The sequence below is a fragment of the Neolamprologus multifasciatus genome, chromosome 18 (genome assembly GCF_963576455.1).
Source record: "Neolamprologus multifasciatus chromosome 18, fNeoMul1.2, whole genome shotgun sequence".
Taxonomy (NCBI): Eukaryota; Metazoa; Chordata; class Actinopteri; order Cichliformes; family Cichlidae; genus Neolamprologus; species Neolamprologus multifasciatus.
Window position 1 is genome coordinate 880096 of NC_140456.1, and position 18390 is coordinate 898485.

The following is an 18390-nucleotide window of genomic DNA, read 5'->3' on the forward strand; positions in this document are numbered from 1 at the left end:
CTTTCCAGAGTATAAACTGAGGAGCCTGAAGGTCAGAATGATGTCTGTACCAGTGAAGCTCTGGATATGTATAACTTGTCTCATAGCTGCATGTGAGTTTGACAGATTCTCCTTCTGTTTCAGTGACTTCAGGTTGTTGAGGAGTGATTGAGTCTCCAGCTGTTAGTCCTGGAAAAAGAAAGAAGAAAAGTAGTGAAATGCAGTCTGTATATCTGCTTAATGCAGCAGCTTCAACTAAACTTTAATCCTGTTCTTAAACTCACCTATAATGTGAGATAGAAGCAAAAAGAGGTGCAGCAACATGTCTTTGGAGTTATTAAAGCCAGACAGACAGCACATGAACAATGTTCTTCCACTGCAGCACAATGACCAACAAATAATGTCATTGGATGAGCTCAACTTCAGTGGGCGGGGCCAGTTTAATAGCTGAGCCAATCAGATAGTTTTGTGCTTCCACAGCAGCTCTGTCTCTGTCTCTGATCTTTACTGCTTCATTTCTCTGTTGTCTTTGTCATCAGTCCAATGACACAAGAATCAGAGGTTTAACAGTGTGTGGCTCCCTCTAGTGGATGTTGTCAGTATTCTGTTGTCTTTGCTCCAAAGGTTTTTGTACAGAGTTTTGCTGTTTCCTGTCACTGTGGGCTGCAGAGCACAGTAGTACACAGCAGAGTCAGACACTGCAGCAGAGGAGATCTGAAGGTCCAGACGTTTTTTTCCAGACAGTTTTGTGGAGAATCTTGCAGCTGATTTCAGAAACTCTGACGGCCTTGAATTGTTCGTCCCTGATATTTGGATCAGGAACTCTGGCGGTTTTCCTGGATATTGTCGATACCAGAAAAAGTAATCATTAATTATAATATCTCTGGATAATCTGTAGGACAGAGTGAGAGTGTTTCCTTCTAAAGTGGACTCTTCATCCTTGACTGCAGTGAGTTGATCACAGCTGACACCTAAAGGAAGAGATAAATGTTGTTAAAGACGACGTTAAACTGTGAGCGCCTGTTCCAGTGATTTCTAGCAAACAGATCCTTTAAAGACATTTCTTCTTCCTGCTTTAACCGACCTGTTAGTGTGATCACAAACAAAGGAAACATGAGCCAGTAATGCAGTGACAGCATCTTCCACACACTATCTGTTCTGTATGCTTCACATACTGAATGTATCTGACAGTGGGAGTCCTTTTCTGCTCCGTGACAGTGTTGCTCCTCCTTCAGCCTCTTCCTCCTCTCATATCTCTGCATGTTACAAACACCAAAACCAAACCTCAACACATGTTACAGCGGGAGGTGCAGCTGTCTCTGCAGCTCTGTGTTCCTTGTGTCACGTCTAATCAAGTCATGTCTGTTTTTTTCTGGTTCCAGACTCAAGTCTTCGTCTCTGTCTGTGTCTCATCTCCTGTTTTATTTTGACAGTTTGTCTTGTGTGCAGAGTTTTCACTTTCACTTGGTTTTGTTGTTACAGAGGAAGGAGGAATAATCAGGACAGGGTGCCTGAGGAAGGGAGGAAATGTGCACTGGTACTCATTTGCAATGACAGGCTGATGTGCAGAGCTGATGATTGATTGATGATTGGCTGCTGAGAGAGGAGCTGTGGTGGAGTGAGGAGGGAGTGAGGAGTGGCAGAGACGTCTGTGAGGGTGAACATGCAAAGAGCAGAGGTAGTGAAGGTGGCTGAGTTTAAATACCTGGGATCAACCAGGCAAACGGACAGTTCACAAGAGAGTGGAGTGGGTGGAGAGTGTCAGGCGTGATCTGTGACAAAAGGACAGCAGCAATAGTGAAAGGAGTGAAAGGGAAAGTTTAGAGGTGGCAGTGAGACCTGCTGGGATGGATGTTTGGAGACGGTGGCTCTGACACAAAGACATGAGGCCGAGCTGAAGATGATCACATGTTCAGCGAGCAGCATGGATCAGAGATGAGTCCATCAGAGAGGAGAGGCTGAGAGGGTTTGGACACGTGCAGAGGAGGGAGGGTGGATATATCAGACAAAGGAGGATGAAGATGGAGCTGCCAGGCAGCAGGAAAAGAGGAAGACCTCAGAGGAGGTTCATGGGTGTAGTGAAGGAGGACATGCAGAGGGCTGGTGTGACAGAGGAGGATGCTGGGATAGGAGGCTGATGATCATCTATGTGACTCCTAAAGGGAGCAAGAAGAAGAAGAAGAAGAAGAAGTTCATAGTATCATGAAAAGATTGAGAGAATCTACAGAAACCTGTAGACTGACTGTTGGAGATGTTCAGGCCCTCTCACAGGTTTAGAACACGTTTAAAATGTCTGTAGTTTTATGGTTTAAGAGATTTTTGTTGTTTAATCAAAATGTATTTAAGCTGATGGACATTATAGCTGGGTTAATGGTGTCAGTTTAAAAAAATAACCCTTTGCTTTTATTCACTTATTCTGTGTATCCTGTCTGTCTGTGGGCATTTATATATAATATGAATTATTTTATTATTGACAAATAAATCAATCATATCACCAACAGATGCTATTGTAAAGTCAGCTGAGAGAGAGGCGGAAAGAAAAGTTAACTGCCCTCCTCTGCCGGAAATTTACTGCGCGACACAGGCGGAAGTAAATAAAGGAAAAAGCGGAAGTAGCATTAGCTTTTCTTCCGAGCAGAGACTGTTGTGTTGTGGTGTGAGCTGTGTCAGCAACAATGCCTTCAGTTCAGTATCTGAGAGAGTTTATCAACGAGCGACTAACTGCTGCTGCTGAACAAATATTCTTGGAGTTTGAAAAAACGATCGTCCAGTACGAGGAAGAGATCGACCGTCAGCGCAGACTGCTGGATATCACCTGGAAACCCGAAATCAAGCTGCACAGGACAGGTGAGTGTCCCTCTGAGGGAGGATCCTGATCACAGCTCTGCGGGACGTTTCTGATTGTGAGGACTTTTTGGAGATGTGAGCTAACAAAGAGCAAACAGAGGACAGGACTGCACTGCGCTCCATTCAAACAGCAGGCGCTGAAATCAGCCTGATCTGAGCTTTTCTCTGACCTGCATCCATCACTCAATCCTGTGAATCGTTTGAAAAACTTTTTGTTTGGCGGTGAAACGTGTGTTTGATGGTGCGTTCAGGTGCACCTTCTAAACTCAGTAATCCAGCCTGAAAAGGTTTTTCCTTGATTTCCTTTCTTCTTCTGCTGTAAAGAGTTCAGTGTTAACGTCATAACAATAAGTCTTTTTATTTCTCCATCAGTGACGTCAGAGCGGTCGCCCGGGCCCTTTGTGATGATGTCACATAAAAGCTAAAGTCGTCCACAGCACGTGCACGGTTCCTGTGGTCACATTTCCACACGTGTGAGAAAAACAAACCATGTTGTTGTTCAGAGTCACGGACGCGACTGAAAGAAGTGACACAGAGTTTAATGTGCAGCCTCGCACAGTGAAAGCTGATACTGAATTTCTGAAGTGTAGTGGCAGTGCGGTGCTGCTGCTGTGCTGAGGGGGCTTCACCTTCCAGATGTTTGTCTGAATAAATGCAGATCTGAGATCAGTGACTTACAGCTGATTGGACGGCTTTACTCTCACACACGAGCGACACAGTCATGCTGTAAAGTCCTGTTAATGTTTCTGTGGTTGTGACTTCTTTCTTCTGTCTCTCCAGACGTCCCACAGCAGCAGGTCTGTGAGGAGGAGGAGGAGGAGGAGGAGGAGGTTCTCCCTGAGCAGCAGCTCTGGAACCAGGAGAGGAGCTCCAGTGTGGAGGAACCAGAAGCTCCACAGATTAAAGAGGAACAGGAGGAACTGTGCAGCAGTCAGGAGGGAGAGCAGCTGGGACTGAAGGAGGAGACGGATACCTTTATGGTGACTGCTGCTGAGGAAGGAGAGCACAGACCAAACATGGAGCAGCTCCTCTCTCACAGCTCTGCTGTAGATCACGGAGAAAGCAGGAACGTTGATTCAACTAGAAAAAAAGTGTTAGCACCAACGAGACATCTTAGGAACAAAAGTCACAGTAACGGTGTCGACCCCCACATGTCAGAGATCCAATGCAACACTGACACGGTGAAAAAGCTCGAAACATGTGATGTTTGTGGCAAAGCCTTTAAGAGAAGGTCCCGAATGAAGGACCACTACAGGACCCACACAGGTGAGAAGCCTCATTCTTGCAAAACGTGTGGAAAAAGCTTCACTCAGAGGAGCGCTTTGACTGTCCACATGAGAATCCACACAGGCGAGAGGCCGTATCCCTGCAAGACCTGCGGGAAAATGTTCACGTACAGTAGCATTTTGTTGGCACACATAAGAACTCATACAGGTGAGAAGCCGTACCACTGTAAAATATGTGGGAAAGTGTTCACGTACAGCAGCCATTTGTGGCGCCACATGAAAAGTCACCCAGGTGAGAAGACGTAGTTTTCAAAGTTTATTAAAGGAAACTGTGAAAGTCAGGAAATATTAAGTGTTTGCTGTGTACGACTGGATTACTGTCAACTACTGCTGAATCACAGTGAGTGTATGAGAGTAGATGTTTATGTGTAGCAGCACAGGAGAAAGAAGTAATGCTTGTGTCAAACAGACATTGATGGTCCTCACAGAGCAGTTTTGAAAGGAGCCCAAATGAAGGAAGGTTTCACTCGTAGTTTTTGGGGTTGGCCTGCAGGGGGGGCTCATGAGAAGGCAGCAGGGGAGGACTCAGCATCTGGATTGATGTTTTTCTAACTAGTCTTGTACTGTTGTGTAGTTAGTGAAGATAATCACACCAGTATAATGTGAAGGCTGGGTTGCCATGGTAACACCAGGATACTTCACAGATTTCGTGTGGACTTTCCCAGGGTGCATCAGGAGCTTTTTAATGAGAAGGTTGGATTTTACGTTCTGAACAATACCTGAAGAGTTAAATAAAAATAAAGCCGGCCTTGGACTGAAGGAACGAACCCTGATCCGTGTTTGTGGGATGAGCTGAGTGGGCTTTATCCACGACTACTCCATCACGCTGGGTCAGGACTGGATCGACAGCATGTTCAGCGTCTTCGTCTGAAACTGGTTTATGATCAGATTTTAAGAGCTTGAATGAAAATCACTGATGACTGGAGAATGATAAAGTTTAAGAAGCTGAAGGATCCGGACTGATGTGTGATTATCGTTCACCTAAACCAAACTGCAGAGTCAAGAACTGCTTGGAAACATGTTTCAGACTGAAAGCAGCTTCAGACTTCATGAAGAAGCTCAGAGTTTATTACATGAGATGTAGGGCTGCTCGATTATGGCAAAAATGATAATCACGATTATTTTCACTGAGATCTCGATTATTTGACGATATTTATTTAACAATAACAATGTGTTGAATAATGACTTTAAAGCAAAGTTTACACACTGTGTCTACTTGATCCACGTCTGACTCCGTGAACCCATAATGTTTCCACACCACTGAAGTTTTTTTTACCTCTTTTCAACCAACGGCAGTCACTCTCCTCTCCAAATAACTTCTGCTTAGCTTTCCGAGCTTCCCTCGGGTCCTCTTAATTGTTGTGACACGTGTTCAAAATGCAGAGAGGTGCGCTCGATTTGCCACACGGAGCAGCGCGAGAGTAAAGCACGAGGGAGGGGCTAATAATCGGCTCAGTCATGTTTAATGATCGTTGAAAGCCCAGATCGTAATCGAGATAAAAATCCGATTAATTGAGCAGCCCTACTGTGATGATTCTGAAGCTGCAGTTCAAACAGCTTTTTGCTGCTGGATGAACAGCTGTGAACTTTTACAACAGCTGGATGTTTGTGTTTCAGTGTTAGTGACAGAGAGACGGAGGGCTGAATTAGTGTCTTGTCACCAGTGGGAATAAGTCTCTCTGTTAATATAAAAGCAGTTTTCTGTGTGTGTGTGTGTGTGTGTGCATCACACTGTCTAAGATGTAATGCTGCTATATTTAATATCTGAAGTGTTTTGCTGCAGAATCCTTTCATATTTGAACAAAACATACAAATACTTTGTTAACCTCCTGCAACAGAATGGCAATAAAATAGTTAAAGAAATAAAATTCCTGCATGAATTACTGTTGGAGGCCTGATTGTGCTCCTGGTGTCACTGTTAGGTTTTCTTCCACACAGCTGACTCCTGCTGAGCGCTGCTGTGCTCTCATGTCATGTCTCATTCTCTCTGAATGCTGGATTTCATCTTTTAAAATGTGCCTCAGGCTTTTGTCACACTGCCCAGCTCGAGTCTTTTCTTATTTAAAGCGCATTATTTAATGTACCATGAGAAAACTGAAGATGTACAGCATGGACATATGAAAGTCTCTGTGTAAATAAAGTTTTTACAACATCTTCTGATGGCTGATTATTTAAAATTATGGATTCATGTATTTAATGTTATCGATTTTTCAGAGTAAAATAAAGTTTTTTGTCACTTCCTGTATGAATATGGACAAAATTACAATATAAACCAAGGAAAAATGTGCTGCCACCTGCAGGCTGATGTGTTCTGACAGTGAAGGTTCAAAACTTTCTAAAGTTGTTTCTTGTGTTTGCTGTGAGGACATGAAGCTGCTGCTGCAGAAACATGTGAGGAGTCCTCAGAGTTTAGATCAGAGGGAGTCTGGACTCTTGTGGTGGAGCAGGGCTGAAGAACCATGCTGAACATCTGGATGGATGTGATGTGGAGCAGGACTGCTGATGACCTCAGTGGAAGGACCCACAGACTCTGGTCCTGATGAAAGGTGGAGGAGGGCTGCATCCATCTGACACTGAGAGGGAAACACTTACAGTTTTTTCTGAATGCTTAAACCCTAACTGTGATTCTTATAGCACAATTTCTAAAACTATTAATACTTATAGCAAAACCACTCACTGAGTTTGCAAAACTAAAAGCACAAACACTGCTTTGCACTCAGTTTGCCATTTTGTAACACACACTTTGCAAACCTGTAGCTACAATCCACTGCACAGCACTCTTTTTGCAGAACTGTAAACACAACTCACTGCTTTACACTCAATTTCCAAATGATCAACACACTCCTAGCAAATCTATACACATGTATGGCTATTATTTACACTATTTTGCCAACTGTCTGGCACACTGTCACATGTAAAAACTTTTTTAGATAATTAGTTCACTTTGCAATCAGCCCAAGCACTATAATACAGGTAAGCTCTGTGTGTGGAGTACAATGGAGGGAGCAGGAAGAGTGAGAAGTAGAGGAGGCCGAGGAAGAGGACATGGAGGTGAAGAAGTAGGATGAAGAGGACGACAAGGACAAGGAGGAACAAGAGGAGGACGAGGAGGGGGGAGAGGAGGACGAGGAGGGGGGAAGAGGACGAGGAGGGGGCAGAGGAAGGGTAAGAAGAGTAAGAAATAGAATTGCTGATGACATCAGAGCTACAATAGTGGACCATGTAATCAACCGTGGAGTGACCCTGAGGGAAGCTGGCTGACGGGTTCAGCCTAACTCGAGCTGCTACACTGTAGCAAGCATCATAAGGACATTTTGAAATGAGAATCGGTTAGTACAGTCACTTTGCACTAAGATTTGTAGCACTGCCATATGCTAATGAGAAACACAACAATACCATAGATGTAAAAATACTGAAATTGTTACTTTACAGAATTGCTAGATGACCAGATGCTGGGGCAGAGGAAGCCTGTTCACTGCAGACCAAGAAACCCATATAGTCAATATGGCGATTGCAAATAATCCTATACTTGGAAATAAACACTTGTGTTTGTTTTGATGTGTGTAAATAAACACCAGTACTTGAAGTTTGGATCCCTCCATGTTTACAGACCTATGACAAAAGTATGAGCTCAAACTGACATGGCCTAGCTTGTGCACAGAGAAAGCAAAAGCCAGATGTGTTTTGTATTCATACCATCAGTGTGCAGTTGGCGCATTGTGTGCTTAGTAGATGATGGCTTGTGTGTACTGTTTGATACGAAAACACCATTTTTACGAAGGTGTGAAGAGTTAATCTAGCTGTGTTCGCTTTTGCAAGAGAACTACAATGTTTTGATAATTGGGTGACAGGTTTTCTTATTTGTGTGTAGAGTTTTGCAAAAATAGCCAATAGTTACAAAAAATGTGCTTAAGCAATCAGAAAAAACTGTAAACATGAGAGCAGGACAATGATGAAGGAGAGCATCATCATCTGATGTGATGAGTTCAAAGAGAATAAATGGAACAAGCATGAGATGGTCTTCCTGGTTGGACTTTTAGCTTCATGTGAGAGATTTTAACTTAAAGAGATAAACCTCTGTTACTCTGTTTATTTTGCTTCTGCTGCATTTTTGCATGTCCTCATCCACTAAATATAAAATAGTGTAAATGAGCAGCTTTTGATGTTTGACAGTTTTTATTGTGTCTGAACGTTCCTGCAGTTGGTTTGTGGTTGATGTGGATTTGCTGCTCATGTGAATCCTCCCACAGTGTTTCATTAGCAGCTGTAACCACAGTGACTCTGATAAAACAGGAATTAGCAGAATCCATCTGATATGAAGCTGTGCTTTGAATACCACTTCCCTCCTCTTTGAAGAGTAGTCAGATATCTGTGTTCAGGTTTTTGTACAGCCTCTTCTACACTTTGTATCACTGTGTTTGTAGAGCACAGTAGTAGAGAGCTGTGTCTGCCAGGGTTAGGGCTGCTATGGTCAGATTAGTTGATGTATCTGTTGTTTCTGATCCATATCGTTTATCAGGAATATACTCAGATGTTCCCCCCTTTCCTCTTTTCCACAGTATAAACTGAGGAGCCTGAAGGTCAGAATGATGTCTGTACCAATAAAGCCAAGCATCACTTGCACTTGTCTCATAGCTACATGTGAGTTTGACAGATTCTCCTTCTGTTTCAGTGACTTCAGGTTGTTGAGGAGTGATTGAGTCTCCAGCTGTTAGTCCTGGAAAAAGAAAGAAGAAAAGTAGTGAAATGCAGTCTGTATATCTGCTTAATGCAGCAGCTTCAACTAAACTTTAATCCTGTTCTTAAACTCACCTATAATGTGAGATAGAAGCAAAAAGAGGTGCAGCAACATGTCTTTGGAGTTATTAAAGCCAGACAGACAGCACATGAACAATGTTCTTCCACTGCAGCACAATGACCAACAAATAATGTCATTGGATGAGCTCAACTTCAGTGGGCGGAGCCAGTGTAATAGCTGAGCCAATCAAATAGTTTTGTGCTTCCACAGCAGCTCTGTCTCTGTCTCTGATCTTTACTGCTTCATTTCTCTGTTGTCTTTGTCATCAGTCCAATGACACAAGAATCAGAGGTTTAACAGTGTGTGGCTCCCTCTAGTGGATGTTGTGAAGTATTCTGTTGTCTTTGCTCCAAAGGTTTTTGTACAGAGTTTTGCTGTTTCCTGTCACTGTGGGCCGCAGAGCACAGTAGTACACAGCAGAGTCAGACAGCTGAAGCTTCTGGATCTTCAGAGGAACTGATGTCTGGTTGAGCTCAGCATCAAATCTGTCCTTCGGGAACTCTTGAGTATTCTCTTCAGCTCCCGTACTGTCTCGCCTTAAACCATACTTTGGAAAGTTGTTCACATCTTGTTTGTACCAGAACAAATATGGAAATGTAGAAGTTGTTTCATATTTGCAGTCAAGTGTAACTGTGTCTCCTTCAGCAGCAATGACATCTCCTTGTTCCTGGATCACTTTGTCTTCTCCTTTACACTCTGAGGAAGAACAGAACATGCAGAAGAAGACATGGATCAATAAACATGATTGAAGTTATTGAAAAGTTCCACAGTGTAAAATGATTAAATCTCCTCTTTCTGTCCTTGTTGTGAGTCGTGTGCAGAGGAAACATGTTGATGTTTGTATCTCACCAAAGAAAAGAGCAGCAAGAATAATCCACAGCCAATGTTCCATCTGTACAACAAGGTTTAAATCAACAGGAGAAACTAGCTGATGTTCAACATTCAGTCTGAGAATTGTTCTCTTCACAGCAGCACTTATTATTGACACAATGGTTGAACACAGTGCAGAAGGAGAGCACCGCCTACTGGATGATGTCGCCCTCTAGTGGAGCATCTCTGTGAGTTTGCTGTCACTGTGGGCCTCACACCAGAGTCTGTCACTGCAGCAGATCTGAAGATCCATTCATCTTTGATCATCAACAACTTTAAGTCAGAACAGACAGAATAACTCTGAAACTTCATGATCTGTGTTCGTGTTAAATATGTCAGAAACAGACTGAAGATCACTGACAGCCTGTGAGAGACAAAGAGAATCTGTGTCTGCATTTAGTTATAGCAGTGAAAGATGAAGATATGACGGAAATACTTTTGTTCAAATTCAAAGTTCAAGTGAAGACTTAGTGAAGGTCAAAGGGAAGAGAAATCACAACTGCAGAGAACAGGAGGAGACTGCAGCAAGTAGACGACACAAATGATCAGAGATGGGCAGTAACGCGTTACTGTAATCCAAGTAACGATTACTATTGCAAAAAAGGTAATTAGATTACCGTTACTTTCCCGTAGGAACGCTGCGTTACTGCGTTACTAAAACCGTGATTTTTTTGCGAGAATGTCTCATGACAGTGACATAAGCGAGTGTGACGTTCGTGACAACAGCTGTGTGCAGATCAACAATGGATCATATATCGAGTGCAGAGAGAGTATGAGCGTGCAGCGTTTAAAGCGTGGAAGTACTGACCTTACTTTGAGTTTGAGTCCATAAAAAGTGACAAAAACATTAGTGTCCGTTGTGCGTGGGAAGAAAACTTCTTTTTACAGCGAAAAAACCCCTAAACTTCCAAACAAGCACCGAGTAGCTACGACGTAATGGGAAACTCACAGAGAAACTCGCGGATTCTTCCACTGACCGCTGCACACCTGCACCAGGGTAACCCTCCGCCTACCCCACTGCTGCTTTACAGGTGAAAATAGAGCAACAGGACCGCTAGTCTTTGACTTTCTTTATTTTCTGCTGTGTTTTACTTGCATCTATTTGAAAGACTGAGTGTAAACACAAAAAATATTTTATTTTATGTGCTGGAATGTGCAGAAAATAGGTTTAAATGTTAAACTAATTTCTTCCAGTCAGAGAATGTTGCAGATAATTACATTTTTGCTTGATGCATGAAGTTAAAAGATTAAAACTAATAAAACAAGTTTTAAAAAGAGACTTTTCCATTTGATTACATTTTGTATGATGATTATGCAGAAAAAGTAGAATTGGGCTGAAAGATCTATCAGTTTATCACCTATTCAGGTTGTAAATCGTGTTTTTAAAAAGTAACTAAGTAACTAAGTAATTAATTACTTTTTAAAATAAGTAATCAGTAAAGTAACTGGATTAATTTTGGGGGGAAGTAATCAGTAATTAGTTATTGATGTTTTTTGTTTAGATACGTTTTGTTCCTGTTAGTTGTTGTTTCATTTTGCTCAGTTTATTTTTTGATTTTTTGCTTTAATGAGAGTCTCTGTGGTGTTGTGGACAGTTTTGTGTTGTGTGTCAGAACAATGAGGCGACTGCTGTCTCCAGGTAGAAACAGGAGTGACACACCTGCTGCTGTCAGACCTGCAGGTATCAGGCTGTGATGTTTCCTTTATAGTGGACAGAAAGTATTTTTTTGGAGTGGCACAAATAATTTCTGGCATCTTATTGAAGAACAGCTGATTGTTCTATAAATAGTTTGAAATGGTTATTTAAAAAAGGTTAAAAGGTAAATGGATGCAAATAACTTTGTTGTTTGCAAAACTTGTGCGTATGATTTAAAAATTGACAATTTTTATTTGCATTTAAAGTTATGAAATATGATCATTAAACATGTTTGTGGTTGTTACAGTAAAAATCAAACTTTTTCTCCTCATATTTTATGTTTTTTGTCTGATTTTAGATCAGTTGTGTTAATACAGTCACAATGAAAACATGACTGTAGATTCAGACACGTGAGGTTGTGCTGATGAGACCAAACAAGACAAATAAATAGTTTTAAAGGTGAAATGTGGAGGAAACATCAAAGTAGTTAAAAATGTCAGATTACACCCTGGACCGCAATAGTAACGCAATAGTTACTTTTCAAGTAATTAATTACTTTTAGAATATTGTAACTCAGTTACTAACTCATTTACTTTTTAGAAGAAGTAACTAGTAACTATAATTACTTTTTCAAAGTAACTTGTCCAACACTGGCCGGGACACAAATCTCGGCCCTTAGATTGAAGGAAAGATGGATGGATCCCTCATGGATGGATTTGCTTGTTGGAACCTTTCGGTCTGATCTGTGCAGACTGGTTTATCCGTCCTTCACCTGCAGAGACTACAGCAGCGGGCCCTCGGTGTCGGCCTGCATCGACAGCACGTTCAGTGTCCTTCTGGATCTACTGTGGTCATACTTTAAGAACTCTGTTGGAAAACCATCAAACGACTGAAGTTTGAAATGTTCAAAAGTTTGAAGTCTGGACTGCTGTGATTGCACAACAGCTTTCACAGCTGCATCATTCATGAAGACATGAAAAAGTTGTTCCCTTTGCTTTCTTTATTTTAGCCGCCTGACTGTGAGGACATGAAGCTGCTGACTGGAAACTCTCCCTGCTGCTGCAGAAACATGTGAGGAGTCCTCAGTGTTTAGATCAGAGGGAGTCTGGACTCTTGTGGTGGAGCAGGGCTGAAGAACCATGCTGAACATCTGGATGGATGTGATGTGGAGCAGGGCTGAAGAACCATGCTGAACATCTGGATGGATGTGATGTGGAGCAGGGCTGAAGAATCATGCTGAACATCTGGATGGATGTGATGTGGAGCAGGGCTGAAGAACCATGCTGAACATCTGGATGGATGTGATGTGGAGCAGGGCTGAAGAATCATGCTGAACATCTGGATGGATGTGATGTGGAGCAGGGCTGAAGAACCATGCTGAACATCTGGATGGATGTGATGTGGAGCAGGGCTGAAGAACCATGCTGAACATCTGGATGGATGTGATGTGGAGCAGGGCTGCTGATGACCTCAGTGGAAGGACCCACAGACTCTGGTCCTGATGAAAGGTGGAGGAGGGCTGCATCCATCTGACACTGAGAGGGGAAACACTTAAACATGAGAGCAGGACAATGATGAAGGAGAGCATCATCATCTGATGTGATGAGTTCAAAGAGAATAAATGGAACAAGCATGAGATGGTCTTCCTGGTTGGACTTTTAGCTTCATGTGAGAGATTTTAACTTAAAGAGATAAACCTCTGTTACTCTGTTTATTTTGCTTCTGCTGCATTTTTGCATGTCCTCATCCACTAAATATAAAATAGTGTAAATGAGCAGCTTTTGATGTTTGACAGTTTTTATTGTGTCTGAACGTTCCTGCAGTTGGTTTGTGGTTGATGTGGATTTGCTGCTCATGTGAATCCTCCCACAGTGTTTCATTAGCAGCTGTAACCACAGTGACTCTGATAAAACAGGAATTAGCAGAATCCATCTGATATGAAGCTGTGCTTTGAATACCACTTCCCTCCTCTTTGAAGAGTAGTCAGATATCTGTGTTCAGGTTTTTGTACAGCCTCTTCTACACTTTGTATCACTGTGTTTCTAGAGCACAGTAGTAGAGAGCTGTGTCTGCCAGGGTTAGGGCTGCTATGGTCAGATTAGTTGTTGTAGGAGATGTTTCTGATTTATATCGATCATCAGGAATATACTGAGCTGTCTGCTGTTTCCCTCCTTTCCACAGTATAAACTGAGGAGCCTGAAGGTCAGAATGATGTTTGTACCAGTGAAGTTTTGGATGTGTATAACTTGTCTCATAGTCACATGTGAGTTTGACAGATTCTCCTTCTGTTTCAGTGACTTCAGGTTGTTGAGGAGTGATTGAGTCTCCAGCTGTTAGTCCTGGAAAAAGAAAGAAGAAAAGTAGTGAAATACAGTCTGTATATCTGCTTAATGCAGCAGCTTCAACTAAACTTTAATCCTGTTCTTAAACTCACCTATAATGTGAGATAGAAGCAAAAAGAGGTGCAGCAACATGTCTTTGGAGTTATTAAAGCCAGACAGACAGCACATGAACAATGTTCTTCCACTGCAGCACAATGACCAACAAATAATGTCATCGGATGAGCTCAACTTCAGTGGGCGGGGCCAGTTTAATAGCTCAGCCAATCAAATAGTTTTGTGCTTCCACAGCAGCTCTGTCTCTGTCTCTGATCTTTACTGCTTCATTTCTCTGTTGTCTTTGTCATCAGTCCAATGACACAAGAATCAGAGGTTTAACAGTGTGTGGCTCCCTCTAGTGGATGTTGTGGAGTATTCTGTTGTCTTTGCTCCAAAGGTTTTTGTACAGAGTTTTGCTGTTTCCTGTCACTGTGGGCTGCAGAGCACAGTAGTACACAGCAGAGTCAGACAGCTGAAGCTTCTGGATCTTCAGAGGAACTGATCTGTTGCTGGAATCCAGTGTGGAGGAAAATCTCTCCTTGAACTCGTCTGCTGTGTTTCCTTGATCCCCACTATAGCGCATCAGGATGAATTTGGGGCTGTTGTTTCCATCCTGTTTGTACCAGAAGAGATAATTATTTGTTCCACTGCTCTCATACTGACAGCCAAGTGTTACTGTGCCTCCTTCAGCAGCAGTCTCTTCTCCTTTTGCTTGCAGCACGTTGTCTTTTTGTGCTCTGCATTCTGTAAAACACCAACAAACAGTATCAGTGTGCTGTTAAAGAATCATGTCAATGTTGATATCAAAGAAACAGAGTTGTGTTCATACCGAGGCACATAGCAGCCAGCAGCACTGAGATGAACAGAGGCGTCATATCTGCAGTGTAGAGTAACTGTGAGCTACAGCAAGTATAAAGAAGCTGTGATCTCTCTGTTTAGTCTTCATCAACACTAAGTTGGTGGATTAGAAGGAGGAGCCTGATCACAGTGACAGGACTCATTCACTGCCCTGTGTTATTCCCCCTGCTGACAGCTTTACACTCAGCACGTCTTTCTGCTGCTTTCAGTGGAGATTTGCTGCTGTTGCAGGTTTAACAGACTGAACTGTGAGTCGAGAAACAATCACAGGATAAATAAAGAGCAGAGGCTCCGTTTTAATCCAGTGAACCAAAGAATATGAATGTGTGTCAGTGTGGATCATGATGTTCATCTTAAAAAACTGAAGAAGAGAAAACAGTAGAAAGATCTTCTTGTATCTGCCAAAATGTTTCATGACTGAATTTTAACACTGGGAATTTGGAGAGTGTGGAGTCCTGATATCCGGTGTAGTGGTGCAGTGTGGGGAGAAGAGTCAGCAGGAAATGAGACATTGTTGGTCTTTGCAGGTTAAAGTGAAGCTTTGAGACTTAAAGTGACTTCAGACTGAACTTCAACAACGTGTGAAATGGATCTGATACCATCAATGATGGCGCTGCTTTAATTGTCCAATCAGAACACAGAGGAGAAACTGTACCTATGACATCATCGAGAGAAAACACAAAGAGGTGATTCTTATAAAAAAATAAGGAAAAGTTTAAACCATGCAGGAGAAAATGTGAGAATAACAAAGTAAATCTTTCAGCTGTGAAACATCATTAATGCACCAACAATGTTGGGAGTTTATTACTAGTTACTTTATTTGACTTCTGATGCTTTTTACACATCATCACTAAATAAGGAATAAAATGTCTTCATGTCTGAACGTTCCTGCAGTTAGTTTGTGGTTGATGTGGATTTGCTGCTCATGTGAATCCTCCCACAGTGTTTCATTAGCAGCTGTAACCACAGTGACTCTGATAAAACAGGAATTAGCAGAATCCATCTGATATGAAGCTGTGCTTTGAATACCACTTCCCTCCTCTTTGAAGAGTAGTCAGATATCTGTGTTCAGGTTTTTGTACAGCCTCTTCTACACTTTGTATCACTGTGTTTGTAGAGCACAGTAGTAGAGAGCTGTGTCTGCCAGGGTTAGGGCTGCTATGGTCAGATTAGTTGATCGATCTGAAGTTTCTGATCGATATCGTTTATCAGGAATATACTGAGTTGTGGATCCTCTTGCTCTTTTCCAGAGTATAAACTGAGGAGCTTGAAGGTCAGAATGATGTTTGTACCAGTGAACATCAGGGGTGCCACTTATCTCATAGCTACATGTGAGTTTGACAGATTCTCCTTCTGTTTCAGTGACTTCAGTTTGTTGAGGAGTGATTGAGTCTCCAGCTGTTAGTCCTGGAAAAGTAGAGAAAATGAAGCCATCAGACTAACATTGTCCATGAGGCTGAGTATCTGTGAGTATTACTGTGTTTTTTTAAACACATTTTACTGCTGATTTCGCAGACGTTTCTCTGATTTCACAATTGAAATATTTTTCTGTTTAATCATCACTCCAAACTTGAGCTCAAAGAAAGTCCAAACTGGATCTGTAACGCTGTAAACATGTCTTTGAATTTCAGGTGTTCCCGTCAGAAACATACGTACCTACGAGAGCTGCAAAGATCCAAATCACAGCCAGTTTTTCCATGTTTCCAGAGGAGAAATGTTGGAAGTGATGTTCACTGGGAGTTAGCTGTGAGTGGTCTGATGTTCACAGCTGGAGTCAGACAGGTTTCTGCAGTCAGGAGGAGGAGGAGGCTCTTCATCACAGCTGTGTGATATGTGTTAGTCTGTATCCTAACAAAGGTGTGTGGCTCCCTCTAGTGGATGTTGTGGAGTATTCTGTTGTCTTTGCTCCAAAGGTTTTTGTACAGAGTTTTGCTGTTTCCTGTCACTGTGGGCCTCACAGCACAGTAGTACACAGCAGAGTCAGACACTGCAGCAGAGGAGATCGTTATTTGTCTTCTGTCATCGAACACTTTGAAAGACACTCTGGAGGATTCTCGTTTCATTAAATTCTCTGATCCCATGTGAGCGATCAGGAGCTCCGGTGCTTTTCCTGGATGTTGTCGATACCAGTAAAATTCATCACTTTCATAGGCTTTTTTGGAGTGTCTGTAGGACAGAGTAACAGCGCTGCCTTCTAAACTCGACGTGTCTTCCTTGTCTGCAGTGAGATATTCACATCTGACTCCTAAAATGAGACAAATATGTTTTATACAATGTCCCATTTTCTTCAGTGTAATCATATTAATCAATGAGTAAAATATTTTTAAATGTATACATCACATAATATCGTACCTGTTAGACAAGTCGTAATCAGTAGAGAAATAAGATAACAGTCCAGTGGCAGCATGTTGGAAGTCTTTAACCTTTGTGGTCTGTTAGTGAAACGTGGAAGGTTTTCTCTCTTCTGCAGTTCAGTCGCTCCTCCGTGCTCCTCCCCGAATCGCTGTTTCCTGTTTTATATATTTTTTCACATCTTTCTTACACTTCCTGTTAGTGAACCAATAGAAGCACTTTAGCTTTCAGGCTGGAGGCTGGATTCATTAGGATGGATCACAAATACATGAATAAAGTAAATGAAATGTGATCTGTGCAGCACAACCCTTCACTGGAATGAGACAATTTTACTACAACAGCAAAAAGCAAGACGCGAGTCACCAAAGTTGTTTGTGTTACTCACTATTACTATTGTGGTATACAAAGAATACCTTGTCTGTGTGTACGCCCAGGTGTGTGTGTGTGTGTCAAGATGTGACTCTGTGAAGACTCCCCAAAGCTGGTGCAGGAGTCCAGTTCACATAAACAAAAGGCTCTTACACTCAAACAGATATACGTGTGTTTGCTGCACCATATATCAACAAGAGAAGATACGACCTCTCTCATGATCCTGGGAGGAGTGTGATCTGTGCCAGAACACTCTGAAGTGAACGCACTCCCCTCTTCATGCTACACAGAGTTGTTACAGACCTCCTCGGATGAGACATTCTTTCAATCGACAAACGATTATAAACTTCTAAGCATTTATAAATATCTATTTCTAAGCATAAATGACAATCCAACAATATAAATCTGACAAAATGGAAACAGTTTTTCTTCCTTATTATTTTTTCTGTAACTCGTTCACTGTGAAAACCAAAGACTGGCTGTCAGCAGGAGAAATGAGCTTTTTTCCTTTTTGACCTGAGGGTTTGATGACAGACTCTTTTTGGCTTTTGATCATTATTCCAGTAACAGGCGCTGCTGTTGACTCTTAACTCTCACTCACTCTTTGATGTGTCCTGCATGTCTACTCGGTCTCATGACCGGGCTGAAGCAAGCTTGTTTGTAGTTGAAACAAAATATTTGCACAGATGCATTTTTTTTTTAATTTATGTCAGTTTTCTTCTGATCTCCTTTTGTCCCTGCAGTCCAGGAGGAACTCTGCAGCAGTCACAAGAGAGAGCAGCTTTCTCTGATTTTGCATCAGGAAGAGCATCAAATGGAAAAATTGGACTAAGCAAACTGTGACAAAACTCTTGTGGTTAAGAGAGCAGCTGAAAGTAGCTTTACAATGATTTGTGAGCACCCTAAAAGCCTACATCTATGTCAAATATTATGAAGATAATATTTCTTAATTATCTGACAAATCAGAGCTTGTTTCATTACTTATTGTCCCATCGTGTTTTTTAAGTGAGGATGGGG

General features: G+C 42.0%; 1 protein-coding gene and 1 gene segment (V, D, J or C); one reads left to right on the forward strand and one right to left on the reverse strand.

The window, feature by feature from the left end:
- The first annotated feature begins 2589 nt into the window (after positions 1-2589).
- Positions 2590-6263, forward strand: LOC146496893 (uncharacterized). Its single transcript, XM_085140941.1, has 2 exons — positions 2590-2826; positions 3607-6263. The coding sequence occupies exons 1-2, from the start codon at positions 2655-2657 to the stop codon at positions 4356-4358; spliced, it is 924 nt and encodes a 307-aa protein (XP_084997067.1). The 5' UTR covers positions 2590-2654; the 3' UTR covers positions 4359-6263.
- Positions 6264-13980: 7717 nt separating this feature from the next.
- Positions 13981-14793, reverse strand: LOC146496894 (T cell receptor alpha variable 19-like). The segment is given in 2 exon segments: positions 13981-14538; positions 14624-14793. Coding segments are annotated over 2 exon segments (435 nt in total).
- Between the last annotated feature and the right edge of the window lie 3597 nt (positions 14794-18390).

Coding starts and splice junctions, on each gene's coding strand:
- LOC146496893 (XM_085140941.1), top strand. CDS start 2,655: ATGCCTTCAGTTCAGTATCTGAGAGAGTTTATCAACGAGCGACTAACT. Junction 2,827..3,606: donor AATCAAGCTGCACAGGACAG/GTGAGTGTCCCT, acceptor CTGTCTCTCCAG/ACGTCCCACAGCAGCAGGTC.